The sequence below is a fragment of the Varroa destructor genome, unplaced genomic scaffold, assembly GCF_002443255.2.
Source record: "Varroa destructor unplaced genomic scaffold, Vdes_3.0 BEIS01000007.1, whole genome shotgun sequence".
Classification (NCBI taxonomy): domain Eukaryota; kingdom Metazoa; phylum Arthropoda; class Arachnida; order Mesostigmata; family Varroidae; genus Varroa; species Varroa destructor.
Window position 1 is genome coordinate 26,110,384 of NW_019211460.1, and position 19,801 is coordinate 26,130,184.

General features: G+C 40.0%; 2 protein-coding genes across 3 annotated transcripts in view; both read right to left on the bottom strand.

The window, feature by feature from the left end:
- Positions 1-19,801, bottom strand: part of LOC111253680 (uncharacterized) — a 53,239-nt gene that overhangs the window by 11,759 nt on the left and 21,679 nt on the right. The gene's annotated exons all lie outside the window — the stretch shown is intronic.
- Mgat2 (alpha-1,6-mannosyl-glycoprotein 2-beta-N-acetylglucosaminyltransferase) overlaps positions 5,974-19,801 on the bottom strand; it is a 38,476-nt gene continuing 24,648 nt past the window's right edge. The window contains exons 3-4 of one of the 2 annotated variants that reach the window (XM_086976168.1): positions 14,994-16,199; positions 5,974-10,552 (exon numbers count right to left, since the gene is read on the bottom strand). In XM_086976168.1, the coding sequence (XP_086832294.1) occupies positions 10,356-10,552; positions 14,994-16,199 (1,403 nt within the window). In that variant the 3' untranslated portion in view covers positions 5,974-10,355. Of the gene's footprint in view, positions 10,553-13,665; positions 14,187-14,993; positions 16,200-19,801 lie in introns of those variants that run through there. The other variant, XM_086976169.1, reaches the window with a different exon arrangement.

Genomic DNA, 19,801 nt, shown 5'->3' on the forward strand with positions numbered 1-19,801 from the left:
TCCGATGATTAGTATTATTACTATAAATTTGAAATATATATGAAAAATACCTTATGATCCCCATGGGAGATGTCGTCGCAACAGGTCAGGACTAGTTCACTGTGTCTGCAACGATGACTTTACCAGGACGTTTAATGAACAAACGCGGTAACAAACCAGCCACAGGAAACACAACGGCAACAAGGACAATGTCACCAATTGAACGATCGATCAATATGACGTTGAGAAGCGGTTGTTATTCAAACGACTAGCCGATAGAATAGGCTTCCATTAACGCGGCCACTAAAACATCTGCTAGTAGGTAGATGGTCCTATATCAAACAAGCTTTAAGGTCTCCGTAGTCTGTGTGTCGGTGTACATACTGATTAAACCGTATGTGACGCTCAGGTACTGTCGTCAACAAGGGAAGTCCCGTGACACTTGCATAAAAGCAAACTTGCAAAGTTAAAACTATCCTAACTTATCCCGTATCGACAAGAAGTTACCGGCTCATATCCACTGCATAGTAGAGTGAAACAGTTGTGAAAACTGGTCTGTTAATGCTGACTTGAAATGCTAGTGCTTACTCGTAGAAGTTCGTCATACTTTGTAATGCTGATATTAACCAACCAAGTATTTTCCTTAAATTATTATGGCTGTGGTTCGCCTTGCTAGGCGATTATATCATTTGGGGCTAAAAATTAAATATAGCCCATAAGAAAATTTACGCTTTCCTTATCAGGGACGATAGGCCTAAGAGTAACAGATCTTCACACGTGGCGTGAGTTTTTTGACTACTGTTTGACGCCTGTACATGCTAATGTGAGAGATTAACCCCTGGTCCCACCCTTTACCTAAGCTAGCGTAGTAGCGAACTTTTCTTTCCGTCTTATTCAAGAACAATGATGGCTCGGTTCTTAATTGCATACAGCCTGTAGACAGCAATAAACAGGATCTGTCTTTTTACGTGCTGAAGATATGTTAGCAGCCTATTGTAACCGCCTACCGCGTTATTTACTTGACAGCATCGATGCGCTGATTATCTGCTAAAAGCGAGTAGTATAAATGCGTAGAAAAAACAGAAAGCTACGGTGAGAGGACCTTGTAAAATGAAGTTTTAAACAAGACTTAGGCCAGAATTAAGTGGTTTTATTATCCAGCGTAAGACTAGTTTATTCATTTGACCGAAAGGCCTGAACAGTGTGCTTTTTTTGAAGCTTAGTTTTTGTCTTCCGATGGAGCCGTTTCGAATGGCAGCAATCCCTTGGCAAGATGAGCGCTTCAATAGGACAATTCGAGGAAACCGTAACATAATTGAACACATCGATGTCGTTGAGATACTGCTACTTAACACTGCTAACTTGATCATCGTTAGAATAGGTCCGGACGGACATTACTATGCATGCCACGTGGACCGGTGCCAATTCCCATCCCGGCCCGAAAATAGTCAATTTAGCGCAGGTAGATAAGGTAAAAGCCAACGAAGACCATTTTAGCTTGAACTGGATCACTGAAAGTTCGGGCGAGTGCCACTGAAGTGGAAAACAAATTGGTGAACAGCAACGCGCATTTTTACAAAAGCTATTAAAAACAATAACATCCAATAAACATTCGTGCCGTACGCACATGCTGCTGTGATTGGTATTCCAGTTACTTTGTCACAGTTTCCGTACCTAGTAAGACTCAAAAGAGCCGGGGATTTTGTGCCAGCACCCCAAGCCAATGACCAAAAGTAGGCTAAAATAGGTCTCGGTGCTCAATAACGCAAAATAGTTTTTTGACAGTATCTAGAGGGTTATTGTTATCTACTCGGGGAGGTCAAGCCAATGTTGAACCATGCTGGTCTTTATAGGACTAATTTGAATATTCTAATAATAACTAAATGAATAAGCTTAGGAGTGACCATTGCTGAGCATGAATCATTGCCCGGATGGAAACATCACATCTTTCCGAAATTGTATGACAACAATTTACTTATACGTTACAATAATCGTTATTTCTTATAAAAACAGTAAATGCTTCACTTTAAGCCAAAAAGCGGACCAAATATAGAATGCTTTGTTGCGACTTGTCTGCGTCCGACACTCATAAACACGCGGTACGCACGCTCTGAAAAACGAGTCATACGTTTTAGATAATATTTCTGCAGCGTTATGCTGTATTTCTACTGTGGATACATCCAATAGGGTACGAAAAATCACTTCAAGTGATGCTCTATATTTGGTGACCTGATAGGTCGCCGATAGGCGCCGCCGATACCTACGAACTGTAAATTAAGTCATCGTCAAAAACGAATCTGTTTTGTTGGATAAAGCACTCGTTGTGCCCAGTCTCAACGTACTACAAGAGGTCTAGAGCGTTTGTACGAGCTATTCTAAATCGATTTCAGAATATATATATATATATTAGGAATAGTTATATCCCTGTAGAAAAGTTTGAGGCACAAGTACAACAACATGTAGTCACTGTTATTTATATCCTACAAAAAATGGCTTGTTCCTACACAGCTGAGCGTAGTTATATGAAGTCACTGAACTGTGGATGAGGTTTATTTAAATCGTTGAGTATGGTTAGAATTGAGTAGCTCACCGCATATTTCCATTGGGCATGTCTAAATCATCATTATTCTTCAAGAACAGTATCAAATACTACGTGGCAAAGGACTGCCCACGACTTCGTTGGTATGATGACCTAAGACTCGCTTGTCATGCTGTGCGGTTGTCTATTTTTGAGTTACTATACTATATGTTATATAACTATATTATTTACACTTCAAGCAAAATGAAAAACTTTATTCATTTGTCATACTTCAGCGCTCGGTAACGTTTACCTATTTTTTTTTTTACTGCATAGAATCCAAACTTTTGTCTGGAAACACCATTATATATAACGACAAAGCGGACGTAGTGAAGTACGTCAAAACGTATCAAAACAGAATTCCGAATTCAATGCTTCGAAATAACGCATTTGAATTGTGGCGGGGCTTCCATAGCTTCAATAATATCAATTGCTTTAGGATTATACTTGGCGGGTAAATAATGTTAATATTTAACTTCCGCTTCCTGTTACGGCCGTTTTCGGCGTACAAAATTGATCTTACAGAGGAAAATCAAAAAGGATCTATAGGCAATTTTTCAAATCGTTGTTTTTAATTTTTTTAGTTAATTGTAGGAGCTTGCTGTTGCTTGGTGAGTGTGAAAAGTACGTCAGCCCAGATTCAACACGCGTTTGAGGACAACCATTCAATTACGGGCATCTTGACGTCCAAAGCGCTGAAGGAAAGAGACCTCGCCAAAATGCTGAGACTAAGGATGAGAACGAACGTCTTAATATGAACTGATGACCTAAAACTTCGTAATCCTTAGGCTGAAGTCCAGGAAATCTTGTTACCTTTCTTCGAGAGAAAGGCGTTTCTTATATAAGCAACCTACACTCAATTTTACGCAAGCTTAAAACAATGATAGAGCGAGACTGATGTAATGTTCCTTGTTATGTAATGTAACGGCAACACATAAATCTTTAGCCATTGAGGAGATTTCAGTGAGCCGCTATGTAAATGAAGTGCTACTACCCCAACATATACATGAGATTGACTACGTGGCTTTATTTAATCATAATTGTCGCGTAACATATTATTGACGAGGCTTGGATCAGTCACCCATTAGAACGAACAATCTAAACTATAATAATATAACGTAAATAGCATTAATGCAAAGTACAGATCATTGTGGACCTTTGACGCACTACATTGTCGTCGACTAGCTGGCTATTGGGAAGAAAACAATCAGAGTGCTTTGAGCCCACACATTGGACCTTATTCATCATCAATGTAGGCTGCGTGCCCCATTGATTAGGAACTGGATCGGACCATTGCAAGAAAAATAACGCTTCGTAGATGGGGGCGCGAATAAGCACAAGTTCAGCCAGGGCAGCTAGATTAAGTTACTAATTTGGTGCGACGGGCAAGAGAAGGAGGGGCTGCTGGGCTCAAACAAGAAAAGATGGAACATGTCCACCGAGCTTTTGAGATATAGTCTAGATATAGTCTCAACTATCCAAGCTCGATAAAGAAGCAATGGTTAAATTAAAAAGTGTACTATCATAGGTCAACTTTATGCAAGGATTATAGGACGTCCTGAGCATTGCACACCGAAAGAATTCTGGGATCTTTGCTCTTTGTCTGCTGGTGTGTATAGACTGTCCAATTTTTCTAGACTAGTCGGAAATCGATTGAAATGTAGTAAACTCTAATCATTGATAAATGTTAGCGGTTAGCTGGAAAGATGTTAGACATGATGAAATCTAGGGTGTATACTAAAGTTCAATACAATTTTCATGTATCCAAGGTACGGTCTATCACGAACGTTAAACTATGGTAGATCCTGTATGTCGATGGTTCATTGAACAGCTGGCGTTTCTAGGCGGCTGGTGGCAATTTTCTGCTTACGTTGTCGTCCTTACCAACATTTGCTGTTCGTGACGCAATGCTATCAGTTTTAAAAAAAAGTTAGCTTATTTCAATTTTGTCATGACTGAGAATTTTACTATCAAATTGCGCACTGGATAGCGGGCAGCCATATAGTACAACACGATCAATCAACTTTTATCAATAACTTAAGGCTGTCCATCGCAAGATTAAGTATACTAATTTCAGATTTGCTCAGTTTGTCGAGACTTATTCGGCAGACTAAAGAAGACGCCTCACAATAAATTAGCAAGCAAATATCTATGTCTTTTAATACACACCGATATACCTATATATTGTTTAAAGTACTTCAACTTGTATGCATACCTACCTATCTTACTGTCTATTCTAGATTGAAGGCCTGTCGCAGTTAACACTTTGTTCTGATCCACCAGAGGCTCTAGAACATTTACATATTATTCAAATAGAATGAGTTGTTTTTGGTTGTAACTTGAAGTGATATGTTTCCATATTTTGCGGCACTGATTTCGATCGCGTATCCGTTGATTTTCTAGTATCATTTTACGACGACGGACTCCATGATCGTTAGATATTTCGGACACGTCCTAATATACAGGATTTTTGGCGAAAATTATCGTTTTTTGAAAACGAATTATGAAAATCGAAAATAAAATAATCTAATTGTTGAAATGCAATATGAGCTTAAGATGCATTTAGCTGTATCGTCATTCTAGAACTCGTGTAAAAGGATGTATTACGTATATATTTATATATTATAATCGAACTTGGTATAATAACAGCATACTTTCTATACACACGCAGTAAGATACGTTTCACTAATTCAATAAAAAATACTGTGTTTGCTTACGATCGACAGGCAAATCATAGAAACAAGAAGCAGAGCGCTTTTCCAGTGTTTCTAGTTTATACATGTTCATGATTGATAACTTAAAATTTATAGGTATGTGAAGTAACTTCGAAACGAAGTAGAAAAATACACTACCGTATCAACAAAGTATTATCCTCTTAGATTTATTACGTAAATCGCAGGCAGAGTCGATGAGTTACACTGACATGCTAGGAGTCTGCTTGCCGTTTGGTTTTATTTTTCATTGAATGACTACATACATGTCTTTCCACCTAACCTTCTCTCCTCTTCCCCCCTCTCTCTCTCTCTCTCTCTTTCTCTCTTGTCTGAGCTGGGACGACCTCTCAATGATTAATCAATAATAACTGACATTGATTAAGTATTTGATGAAACATTCAAAACGAGTACACCCTTTCGATCGTGATAATTATTAAAGTCTCTTTAATTTAGCTTAATCGATCTTTAATTAGAACCAATCTCAAACTAGTAAAATCAATCATTAGACATATTGGCATATTGTCTAGATAATTAGTTATCTCCTAGTATCTCCGAGTATTTGTCCTTTTAAGCGTACAAGCTATAACATCTGTGTAACATGCTACTTGATATAACCCAGACACAATGAACACATTTTAGCGTTTACGAAGCTGTTATTTTACCTAATAAGCTGTTTTTAAACCTAATTTATGATAGACCCAGTTCATGTTCAGTAACAACGGAGCAATCGACACCAGTGAATTTATTTCTTATTATCAAATATATCTCGAAGGATTCGTACATTAAAATCGTCCATATTTTTGATCGTTATTGTGGGCCAAAGAACAGCTAATATTTCCTGTATCAGATAGCGTAAATATAAATATTTGAAATAATTCGATACTATCTAAACCGAACTGCTTACCAGGTTTTACCGGCCGCCTATAATATTGAGCAGGCTTCTCCGTCCGTCTCAATAGCGACATCATGAACATTTATAGGTTTACGTTAATGAAGTGTTATTTTACGACGGAGAACAGTAACTGCATGTCTCTGATAGAGCAAACCCATTCACACTCCACTACTAATAGGCCATATCCGACGAAAGCACTTCATCCCATCTTGGAAGCGGAACATTGATTCTGTCATGTTTAATATCGTTCGCTGAAAAAATATCCACTACACAAGCCAGCCTTTGACGCGTTTGGTGTTCATAAGTCGGTCCATATAATAAGCGAATGAATTAGACTATGAGACATAATTATAGCGAGGAACTCGACATTAGCGGTCCCATTTGACGACCAACCCCCGTTTATTAGCTAACTGAATGCCAATTTAGAAAAATAGGTAGAACATGTGCTGATAGTTGCGTCGGGTTATGTCGCCGAAACGGGCAGGCGGTACGTCTCCGGCTTCGTAAACACTAAAGCCTCTGGTAATTTCCTTGCTCTTTTGTGATTTTTGCGGGACTAGCTGTACATCATCCTATGAAAAGACTAGAATTCAGGTTTGAGTTAACTATAGAAGACGCATAAGTGGTTAAATGCTCTTTTTCTACGAGATCGCATAGAACGATTTCTTGAATATGTTTGGTTTAGAGAAACAACAGTGTCACTTTGGCGCGAACGCCAGACACCTAACGGCTTTTTGTCTATTGCCGCCCTATTTGATTTTTCCTACAGATCCTTTCACAAATTATGAGAATTATTTAATCTTCGTTAGGGCAGTGGTGCTTATCCTCCATATCCCAAGCGATAGCCCTTTTATCATTTCTCCTTCCAGAAATTATCTATTTCTTCGGTATAATTTATTATGACCTCAATGTAACACAAACCGTTTTACATTATTTTAATGACCAGCTCCGCTGCAGCATGCTTTCCCTATGTTTCCACATTGGTGGTCTCATTGTATTCACAGCGTATATACAAAAAATCATCTCAACCGAGGTAAACACGAATTACATTAAGGTTACATTACGGATTCGTTGGATTCATAAGCCTGAAGACTGCCATAAGTACTGTATATCTGGGATACGTAATCATATGTATGAGTGATTTATCAATTAACCTTCTTTTCCTCTACCTCGTTTTCACCTACCGTATTTTCTCCTGCGCAAAGTTTTGTTTCTTCATAAACATTTACACTGCTTCTAGCGCGCAACTATTTATAAGCTCTTTTCATCTAGACTATAGAGCTTTCGTACAATACATGCTATATATATGTGTGTAACTATATAAGTCATTGCACAGACTCAACAAGCGATAAAGGAAGCGCTATAGAACACAACTTTTGGACCAACTCAACGGCAATACTATTAATGAAACATATTCAGAAAGCAGCTAAAAACAATAGAAAAATTACAGAAAAAAAAAAACACTCTGCTTAGATTTAAATTGTTTAGGATGTCCCTATGCAGTTAAAACGTAATCGTGTATTGTCTACGGAACGAATAGGATATGTTTCAAAAGGAGTCAAGTCGGGTCTGAAATCAACCAAACCCTATAGGAGTGCAAGAGCTGAATAATATGAAACTACCGACTTTAAGACTAGCAAAACTCATCAGCCAACAATAATATCGCAATAATTAAATTCAAATTTGTTTCCGTACACAAACCGATACTCTATACCGACTAGGGACAACCACGTGTACCAAGTTCAGGCTAAATTGAAACTCAGATGACGAAAGTAGAAATAGAAAAACCACAACGGACACTACGACCCTTACTGTTAATCCAGGACAATTTGTTTCTTAGTATTGCACAGTTTTACGTAGAGAAAGACAAAAGTAATTTGCTACTAAGTATTAATTAATTTGCATTAGTCATCCTTTGCCTAAAATGGGATTAATGTAAATATCTAGACATAACTAAGTCTGAAAGTTGAACAGATGTCTTTCTGCCTAAAGGACACGAAAAACACGCCAAGATCGTATTTGCTCAAAAGAAGTGCGTATTTTAGGCCTTGATTTGTTTTTAGGCACGGTATGCTTCTATGGATAGATCATGCCCTGACGCAAAATGTATTATATAATATCAGCTACCTAACTGCCAATTCAAGTCAGTATATTTCTAGTTCGCTTCGATTAGTGTACATAACCGTCCTGTCTAAATTCATTGCACAACGTGCAACATGACGGTGGCCTACCGAGCAAATGTTTGTTGCACACCCTTCAACTTCCGTCGAAACGTCCAGAAAAGTACAGATATCGAGGATGATTTTGCGTTTGTCACTTGACGACGCCATTAACTTATATCATAAGTTAACGGCCTATTTTTTATAATGGTTAATATTTCACGTTCTTCTGAAATGAACTGATACATGCAGCGCCATCTATATTTATCATCAAAGATGGCGCTGCATGTATCGGTTCATTTCAGAAGAACATCAAATACACCACCATGACATACGACTAATCACTTCGAACATTGTCTTAGCCTAACAATGTATGAATTTATAAATATCTTTTGTCTGCATATATATTCTTTGACTACAAAAATCGTTTAGTGTCCACCTTGGCGGAGTTTAAACCAGCCACCCCTGTAATTTCATTCAGAGGCTTAGCCGTTCAGGTCAATATATATATGTATATATATCACAAACAGACGTAAAGCAAGCATCGCTTCATATCACCAAGGTCTCCGATTGTAGCTCAGCACCTGTGATCGATCGACATTGTCGAAAACTTTACAAAACAATTTTCGGCAACTTTCTGACGACGCTATAATCAGTGGTATGTTGAACATATTTGGGTACGTTGCGTGCCCATAAATATTCTCAATAACTTTTAGGCTTCCCAAAGCCCATAGCCCGACAGACTTGGTACGATCGTATAGCGTACTTGGCTAGGTAAATGTGTTTACTCAGGTGTGTCCTTACCTAAAAACGTAGCTTCTCAAAATTGTATTGAACATACAGAACTGTTGTTCTCGGCTCAATCGTAACCAGAAAATGAATGTAGATACATGCGCAAAAAAGATAAAAATAGGGAAATTCCAATATCAGTGTGAGTGCTATAGATCTGGTGGAGCAATTAGGGTATTTTCGACTAAACGGCCAGAAACCTGCCATATTTTTGTCTATTCAGCCCCACAAGATAATAAGAAAAAAAAAAATAAACATTACTTCTCTTGTATGCGTCGAATAAACTTTTCAAACTCAAACACAAAACTATTCAGTGCCCAGACGGATGGCACATAATATTTTCAACATAAACTGAATTAGGACGGTACGAGTACTGCTGAGGTTTCGTTCAAGCAGGACGCCTTAGTTTCCCTCAGTGAACGGAATGACCTACAGAGCTTATTAGCTTCGCACCCCGTTTGCACATGCAGGACTTACATCTACAGTCGAGTAATGAGCTCTTGCATGTTATCGAAGAAATGGGCGATGTTTTAGAAGCTGATCATATTTTCGTGTACCTCCCAGCGTAAGTACTAACAAATACGTAGTACGAGTCAATAGTCTTGTTCTGACCGTTACCAGGATCGAACAAAGCTCGGCAAAATCTACCTATCTTTAGAGCACAGCACCAGTAGTACAATGTAAATTTCTCGATTACTTTGACTATAACAAGATTTGCATTGGTAGTATCACAGTATAACTAATTCATGCTAGTAATAATACCAGTCTAATGAAGAATATCATTACTTCTAAACGCTTACTGTAGTCAGTTGAGAGATATGGCTTGCCCCTCTGCTTCAATAGCAACAATTCGAGTTAGCGTTAATTAATAAGCGTCATTATTATTAAAAAATTAAGCGTGTAAGAAGAAATTCAACTTGGGACACCATTTTCTCCTCCGGATCAATGCCATTTTGTGTTATTCCGACCTTAGATAAGATAAGTACCAAATTGGCAGAGCTCTGTCGAGGTTTTGTCTATTACAGATTCACTCCTATAGAAGAAATCGCCGAATACATTAGGACATACTGCCGAAAAAAGGCTGGCTAATGCTTATTTTCAGGCAAAACGAAATGAGCCTCAATTTAAGTGTAAGCGCCAATCTTAGCTTCACAAATAGCGAATTCTCCGTGACAGCATCAGAAGCACCCCTTTTCCGTGTGACGGTTCTGCTGATCCATACACGATGAGAGATGTCGTTTCTCTCAAAGGGTTTCGTTGAGAAAGTGCATACAGAGCTGGTGGTCTCGAATATCCCCCCAGCCACCGTTGGGCTTCTGTGCTTTGAGCGGCCGCTGGGGGACCTTCTGCATTCGGACAATATTTGGGAAGAAGTACGCGCCGGATGCGGAAATGACCCCCGACGCCGCGCGGATCAAGCGCGACTGGTCGCAATTCTCCCCTGTAAGCAAAATCCACATGGACCCAATGAAGGCCGCAGCCAGACATCCACACAAAAAGAATAGACGAAGCAGATTAGTTCAATCTCAAAGCGTTTCGTTATACACTAAATGTACATGGGGGAATCAACATGGATGTTTAGCCTACACTTGTTTCATATCTATGCATATTGCCATATTTTTCCGTGGCGAAAATATTGCATCCGTATCACATCAAACTCATCACATGTTTGTACAACGCTTGTACATTACCAAATCGACGATAACCATAGAAGGCAGCAAACATAAGTACAAGTATTACTACTTCTGTGCAGTACTATGATTACTTTTATTACATACATATCATAACCATAATATAGATATGTCATATCTGTGTCTACCTGTACACAAATATTGATTTAGTCACTTTCATTCGTATATGCTAAATACTAGGTAATTTTATGCTTCGAGTAAGCCTTTTTCTGTACATGCATAGTAATGTATGTGCATGAGGTTTTTAGGATACTGTGCATGCATAACACCGCCTTCAACAATCCTGTTTTTCGCTTTTGGAGGATTGCCGGCCTCTGGACATCGCCACACCTTAGGGTTAAAAACTGCGCGTAACTGAGTAGTACTATTATTCTGGACAGTATGAGACAAACTCCTACGTAACGGGGAACAACATTATGGAAATGATCCGGGCTCTGAGGACACCGTGTTCGGTGTCGGAAACAAGCGACACCGAGTAAAGGGGCGGGATCGTTTCTTGAGCATAGATATAGTAACTGCAACTCACTGTTTTGCCCTAGTTTAGGTCTGCCATACCAAAAGCCATTAGACACAAACATTCATGCTCATATAACGCAGAATACGATGTATGGCAGAGTAGTGTGCACAAGTGTGCTGCCTTGGTGTGCTGGGATCGAAACAAGCTACCAAAGGGATTATGGTCGTTATTTCCAAGTGTCCAAAATATCGTTGCTACTGAACCGTGAAGTGTGTAGTTACGTAAAAAATGAACGGGTGGATGTATATCTAAACAATTATGTATTGAATTCAGCGTAACGTTAATTGAACAGTATACAATAGGTAATTAAACGCTACGTTAAAAGGTCTACGGAATAGGACAAAATAAAGATATTAGTCACTCAACTAACAGCACACGCTATGCAAAGGCAATATCCGAATTACGCCCCGCTACCGGTGTAGTTGCGAGAATATTTTCATTAAAACATAAGTGATATATATTATTTGCTGCCCAGTTTCGTGACGAACTTGTCGCAAATAAATAGGCCAACGTTTTGGGTTTGCGCATCAAAGGAATCCGATAGAAAAAGATCGTGTATGATAGGTACTAAAAAATGGACAATTTTCTACCAACCAGAGGTAAAAGTAGAAAGAATGATTCAGCCTCTAAGATGTCGACGTGCGTTTAGTTTGTAACTCAGGAGATCCACCGTTGGCAAACGTCTAGCTTCAGTAACAGTAAGTTCATCTGCTCATTACATATATTATGCGATGTAGCTTACGGGTAGCAAAATCTCCTTTGAGCTTGAAGCTTTAACAGCCACCAAAATGGAAGCTATCAAACCAATGTGACTGGAGTCTCCTGCTATGGCAGTTTATCATGTATGGCTTCCATTTCGAATTTTACTCGAAACTCTCATTGTAAGGTTGAGCGTTATGCGTGCTGATCCGTTTAATGCCGGTGTACTACTATACAACGCTGAAAGCATTCATTACCTTTAACCTGCCATATAGTTTATGCACGACTTGATCTATATTAGATCGAATATGGAACTTTTTTTATCAAATGAAATATTTTATGGAAACTAGTAATTTATAGGGTTATATTGTCCAAGTTGACATAGAAATTAGTTTTAATTGAAGGAGAAAATCGAAGGAAATCTATTATTTCATGCAATAGCTATATAAGTACTTTCTAATTAACTGAACAATTAGGCAGGTAGCAATTCTGATGAGTGTTAGGCTAACAAAGCATGAACCAGAGCTCGTAAAGTTCTGAAGTTAATTTTAGAAGGTAATTCATGATGTTAACCTTCGAATGTGAAACGCTCCGGGCTACTTTTAAATGAGCTCCGGAAAAATATTTAGTAGGTTGAACTCTGCCTAGATAGATGCAACTATTATTATAAGAACATCTAAATATTTCCAGTTTTACATTCCGGTCCATCAGGCGGCTCGGAATGTAACCCCTACGTTTTTCCAAAAATGTGTCTGGTACATTATGGAATCTCCTGAGTCAATAATAGCAGAAAGCTAACCACGCAGTGTGGCAAGGCTAAAATGAAGAAAAAGTTTGGCCTTGATAAAGGTGGTACCTTGGCCAGGAAAAGTGATCAGGACCGCAGCAGGATCAAAAGTAGCGATCGCCTAATAAGTTAAGGATCATACTGCGTGCTTTTGTTTAACACAGCACATTTAAACTATACAGTGAACGCACGAATTTGTATTAATCAAATTATCTTTTGGTAACGCACTTCCCCGAGCATAAGCGACGAGCTCTCAGCGACTTTTCATTTTTGGCAACACACGATATCCTACAACGGCAAATCGACCGTAGAGTATTGCTTGCTTTATTTCGTCCGACACTGGACGTCTCTAACAAAATTTTCATCGTCTATTGTCAATTACTATATAAAAAATATGGTTACCGTCGTCCGCAGTAATAGAAACGTAATTGTACCGTGTAAGCCAGGACACCCGTAATAATAATACGGAATAAATAAAATAACCCGGAACAATAATACGTCCCCATCTGCCGATGCGTGCAGAAACAACTGAAGCACGATGCGAGTAAACGTATTATCAGCATACGCAGTCACATAGGTTTATACATGTCCTTCGTTCTGTCGTTGTGGTATACAAGCAGCACTACGACAAGCTGCCTTGTCAGAACAATTTGCGTCAACGACCAATGGACAGCGTTCCATCATAAGCAGCAGCAGCAGGTTATCTCCTATCATAATCCCTTACTCCTAGCGTGTACTTACCGCAACATTCTGTAAAAAAGCCGAGTTGTTACTCTTATCTGTTCGTTTCGAGCTTTTAGCTTCTTGACGCAAGGTTGATGTCGTTCCTACTACCAATACTCATATTATTATACTGGTAATATCATTAGAGAAGAAGACGATGGTTATTTATTACAATAAATTTTGATCCATAAGGCTAATGCGCGTCGTATAGCGCTACCTATCGGTGGAGTTACTGGATAGCTGCACCCATTACCATGCGTCACGCAAGCCTGTGTCCAAACTCTATGGCCGCTAGTCGTAGTCTTAACTGAGCGATTCAGGTCGTGCTTTCCGCTCATAGCAACGCACGTGTAGTCGACCCGTATCAACGATATTAGCAAACTAATAATATGCAAGGATAATGTATCAACGACAGAAGCAGCAGCAGCTAGAACGGCGTTGTTTCTGCTCAGAGTCGCACACACGGACCAAGTGTCGAAGGGACGGCGAAATACAGGCAGGTGTATTTGTCTGTCCAGGATGAAGGACAAGCTTCAGATGACTTCGGAGCCATTGGTTCGCTCACTGCTTAACTGACCAAGCGAGTCCGATTCGCATTAGGTTTACAAAGCAGTATTATTATTACTATTCTTACAGAAGTTACGAGCGTCATCATGGTCTGGAAAGCCGCAGTGAATCGGATAGTTCAAATCGTAATCTGGCTGCTTTTACTTCTAGCAATGGGTCAGAAAGTAAAGAGATACGTCTAGATCACATGCCAACTACCATAATTTCGGCTGATCTATATTGAAACGGGCACTGGTTACATTTCAACGATGTGGTGGAGAAGGCGTCATCGTTACAATGACCTTGAGACAACGAAGGACCTCCCAGTTTTATAGCGATATCGTAGTTATTCGGGTTAGGGCTAGTGGACAAGTACATAAACAAAATGCCGACATATTCATTGCTATAAACTCGTCGTTAACGCTACTGTGTAGCAAATATGCAGCGACCTGGTAATTGCAGCTCTTCTATGATGATTGCAAGTATTCATTTAAGTTACAGAATGTCGTTCTAGTCGTAAAGCCAAACGTGATAAAAAGGGGTAAGATCGAAGAGGAATCATTGGAGATCGGCAAATAGGCAAAACCGTAAGTGCAGGAAGACCGCTGCAGCGTTTCAAGTCTATCGTGTGATACGAAAATGTGCTTATATATGCGTAGTAATATAGAAATACGCGTGTTATCAACGAACACGTACTCAGGCGTGCTTTTCTTGCAGTTTATGCAGAACCGTATCGCATGCAGCCGTTAACTATGGTAAATCTTCTTAAGAGATGTCATTCAGATATGTTCTACAGTTAGCGTGTTCAACCCGTGCTCTATATGTAAGACGTTAGTTGTGCATATTCGGAAAAGCGCGTTACTGCGTTTTTCTTTAAGGTGCATATTGTAAGTCGATATTAATGGACAGCCATACTAGCCTTTATGGTGAACGCCGCACTCGCCAACGTGGAAGACTCGTGTTGTTCTTACGACCATCGCGTGCAGGGGCTTCTCGAAACATGACATACTGACTCGATAGAGCGACCAATCCCAGTTGTAGTCATCGTACGTGCAGAATGTGCGTGCGCAGCGGTCACGGACATCCCGCCAAAGCTCCCGGTAGAGCACCATGCCCATGTTGTGCCGCGATGAAGCCCACTTTAAAATGTCGACGGTTGAACCAAGCTGGCGATAATTAAATGACTTTAAGTAGGTGCCCATAACAAATATTCGGCACTCTGGACACGCCTTCGGCTGAGCGGTTTCCATTCGACGTAGAACATGCAGGACGTCCGGTGTTACATAGTGATCCTCTTCAAGGAACATGAACGGCCCGTTGTGCTGCGCTGTCGCGTTTAGCGCGTCCATTACCCGGTTCGCCTTCCACCACCAGTGGTGTTTCGTTTGGCAGAACTTGCCTTCCCGATAGTGCCCATAGAGATCTGGGTAGGCGGCGTTCTGACAGCCCAACTTTTTAGCAATACTCTTGGTTGCGTCACGAGGACAGTCCTTTGGATCATCGCCGGGAAATCGGTTAGGTTCGAGTTGAATCGATGACGGATAGAAAATTTGCATCATTTTTGTAAACGTCACAATCTTTGGTAACTCCTCGATTACGCCATTTGCGTCATAGAAGTCATGCGAGAATATCAGCAATGTCCGATTGATGTTGGGTACTGCCCGAAGAGAATCAACTAGCGCTTCAAGATACGTCCATCGGTTATGGACTTGTACTACAATAACGACATCGTGCTCAGCCAGCGGTCCGTATACATCTTCGTTATAGATAGTTTGCATGCGATTCAGCTCGGCCACATAGCTTCGTACGTATGAAGACGCCTCAGACCTGGGTGCTTGGGCTCGTGTGGACGGCTCAATAACCCAAACGCTCCCATTATTCTTTCGTAGCCGGGCAAACGCCCGCGGCAAAGTATCCGACACGGCGTCCGCCGACGGCGCTGGATCTCGTATCTGATACCAGATTAGATAGGTAAAACAGAGCGTTATCGCTGCCTTAGACAGAAGCAGCGAATACTGCCGTCGAAAACGCATCGGCAGCCAGACGCTAGTGGCACAACGCTGAAAGCCTTTTTTTGATGCAGACAGCAACGCTGCAACACCGCGCCATGGACCGCCACGGTTTCCTGAAATACGAAAGATAAAAAAATAACGTACGTGCCAATCAACGAACGCTGACTTGCGACATCTGCTTAATAACAATAAAGAACACTTTGCTTCTATGGCTTGTGAGTGTTTTGTACCTGTTAATGTAAATTGTTTATGCAAATTTGAGCTTGATACCGACAGTAGCAGGCAAAATGAGAAGATGACATGTTAAAATGAAAGCGATGATTCGCAGATCAGTATCGGCTGCATCCGTTTGATGCGAGCTCGTACGACGCATACGATGTCGTACTTGGCTTATGGTACACACACGTCTACATTACGTAATACGACTTAGCTCAGCCTCGTAGCACCCATAGTACAGGCCATGTAGTGTCAAACCGTACTATATGTAATCATATATATTTGACTATGTACAATATACCATCACTAAACTGATACGAACGATTAACGTAATTTCTCGGTACTACCAATTTGAAACTCGTTTCGATGAAAAACGCCAGCACCATAAATGTCAGTAATGGAAAATACATACTGCCTGGTTATTCTACAAGATTATGAATGCTATTTTCATAATGCAATTGCCCAAAATGAAGATCAGGACTTTGATGATCGTCAGTGAAGAAAACACTTTCTTAGCAGATACCCTGCCCGTGCAAGAGAGCCGCGTAAAGACTACGACGTCGTCCTGATTTGGTTTTCTATATATTGCCAAGTTAAGCTTTTTCTTCACTCATTGTTGTTATGATAGCTGAAGCATTATCCAGCTAGCTATTTCCACTGTTCTATCTAGCAACTATAAAGAGGTATTACACAGATGAGAGCCGTAGTGAAACAGCGATTAATGACATAGTTAAATGCAAACTGATATAAACCGTTCGACCACAACTTGGAATAATCTTAACTTATTATGTCATAGTTACTGATGCAAACCATGGATTTTTAACATACTCAGCGCACCAATGTCGATGATTAGCGCTTTTTCATTACTGATAGAATAAAACTACAGCTTACAAAAGAGCTTGTAAAACCAGCGTTAAATCTAAATGTCTGATTATAATGGCTACGATATATGTATAATGTTTTTGGATGAAAGAACGAAATACCTCAACATTTTGAATTAATATGACGCGTGGGCTATGCCCCAAAAAAATGAGCTCGCGCGCTTATCGCTTGACAAAGGCATAAAAATATCACATATTAGCGAGCTCCACCAGCTTTTTTCAAGGCTTCACTAGCACTCTTCTTATAAAAGCCCAGTTCTCTACACGTGTAACCCTCAATGCATACAGTTAAAAAAAAACAAAAATTTAACACCTAGTTAGAATAAGAAAATCGTCTAAAATATATGGTATTATCTTTTTAACAAGAGACTACTAGACCATCCTAGTCTGTAGTGAGCTTAATTTTCTTCAATAGGTCAAATGTAACTTTTGTCCACTTCTGCTTGCATAACCGAATTTGCGTTTACTTTACATCAATACGTAACTTCATAAATATACATAGGCTCTCTGCAACAGACAAAGGTGTCGTCCTTGTCACTCCACCATAATAAGTCAAGTACCTCAGCTCAGACACTTTTTTAGTTCGCTTAGACGGGTGAGGGTGATCTGTCAAAATGCTCGCTTCCGTGACTGGCTTCGATCGAAGGGTTATTGCAAGGAATAATTTAAAAAAATATTTTTCAATCATTGCTCTCTTTGTTTTGTTAGCTAGACTGCTTCTTTAGCTGATCTATTTCAGCCGCGAATTCGAAATCGTTCGGCTTGTGATCCTCAGGAAGTTACGTCTACATGATGATGAAATAACTAATGGTCGTCCACTACGACCATTGAGCAAACCTCTATCACAACTAATAAAGGTAACTAACACAAGCATCCAGCCCGCGTACTGAAATACGCTAGCATTCAAGAACGCACGTGTAACAACCGCACCGTTGTACAAGCTCATAACACCCATTTATGTTTTGCTGGCCTGTCTCCTAACAGAACAAATACTTTGACCAGTCCAGATTCCATCTTTCGAGTTCTTCGTTCACGTTATTGGGTCAGTGCAGACCCACTCGTGTTTTACCTAATCCTTTAACGTTTTAACAAAACACATCGCAAGAACCCTCTATGTTTGCCTCAAAAAGCTGCCGACCACCTATCAGCACCCTAATAATGTTCAAAGGGGTAAACCGATGAAAGTTACTGAGAGCTGGTAATCTCCATCTAGTACACCGAGTAGATTTCTGATATTAATATCGTTTTCGTTTTGTTTGTTATTGTCAAAAGGTGTCTTTTTCCGGGCCCTTCTGTAGACAGCTAACTCACAAGGATTGCGGTTAACTGCGGAATCTAGTCCTTAGGACGCAGCGACTTCTGGAAGGCAAACAATGCGCCCATTGTGGCGCATTAAATGATCTACGGAGAGAGAGAAAGCAACGAGGGCGATCAAGTAGGCGTTGCATATGCCTACCCAGTGCTGAAGCGTCGTTATCACCACGACGAAATGCACGCTAAGCTGGAATCCGATCGCGACCATCTGATCGCCCATATGCCCGTCGTTTGCTTGCATTTCCAGTTCACCTACCTAATCAAGGAGAAAGATATACAACACACACGAGCACTCATTCTCATAAATGCAACCGTGCTACCAGTACGCAACTAACCCTATAATCGTCACCGTCAACCGAACACAATGGAGGTCATCATTGTTGTTTGCATCAATTTAGGTATGTTATTATTATCATCATCATGAACAACACTGAGGGAAGGGAGGCAATAATCTGGAATCGCCAGTAAATTAAACAGCATGGTCCGAAAAATAATCATCTTTTACCACATACATGCACACACACATTTCTATATAAATGTATAAAGCCTAACGCTTATAGTTTCGATATAGAGAAGCAGACGCCCATGCACACACTCACACGAAGCACCGATAGCAATGACAAGCTCACAATGTAAATCGTTCCCTATGGCGTTAAAAGACAACTAAGGACCCCTCAAAACAAAAAAATTTGTTCAGTTATATCGAGGATCTTTTATTAGATCCACAGAGAGTCCCGTCTATTAGGTTCCGCCCGTTTTTTTCCGTTCAATTCATTTATTCATTGAATTCGTTGACTCTATGTAGCTCAATAGTTTAACACAAACTGTCAAAAGTTAAAAAAAAAAAACAAAGATTATTGTGAGCGTTTACCTGCTCAACGCAGAACCGATGGGGAAACCCAAATTAATATTAAAATCATTAATGTGGAGGTGCTTGTTCGTACGAACTATTTCCATTCAACCAACAACAACAGTACGAAATTTTAGTACTTATTTTGCCTTTATTTCAGATTCGCTCCCTCTATAGTTGTGTGCAATGCGACAAATCATTGGTGCATAATAATTATTATTAGTATTTATGCCTCGAGTAGCATATCCCTGACAAATATCTGAACTCCACCGAGACGTCTGGAAGCTCGAATCGAAGAAGGGAACCAAGCTAGGGGTAAAATAATGCTAGGACAAGCACACCCCATTGGGCGTTTTTCTGTTCGTACCAGAAGGCAAATGGTTTCCTATAGGCTCATCTTAAATCTAGCACACTAGTCCAACTTCGTCGTATTTAGTATCAGCTAGCCCACTGG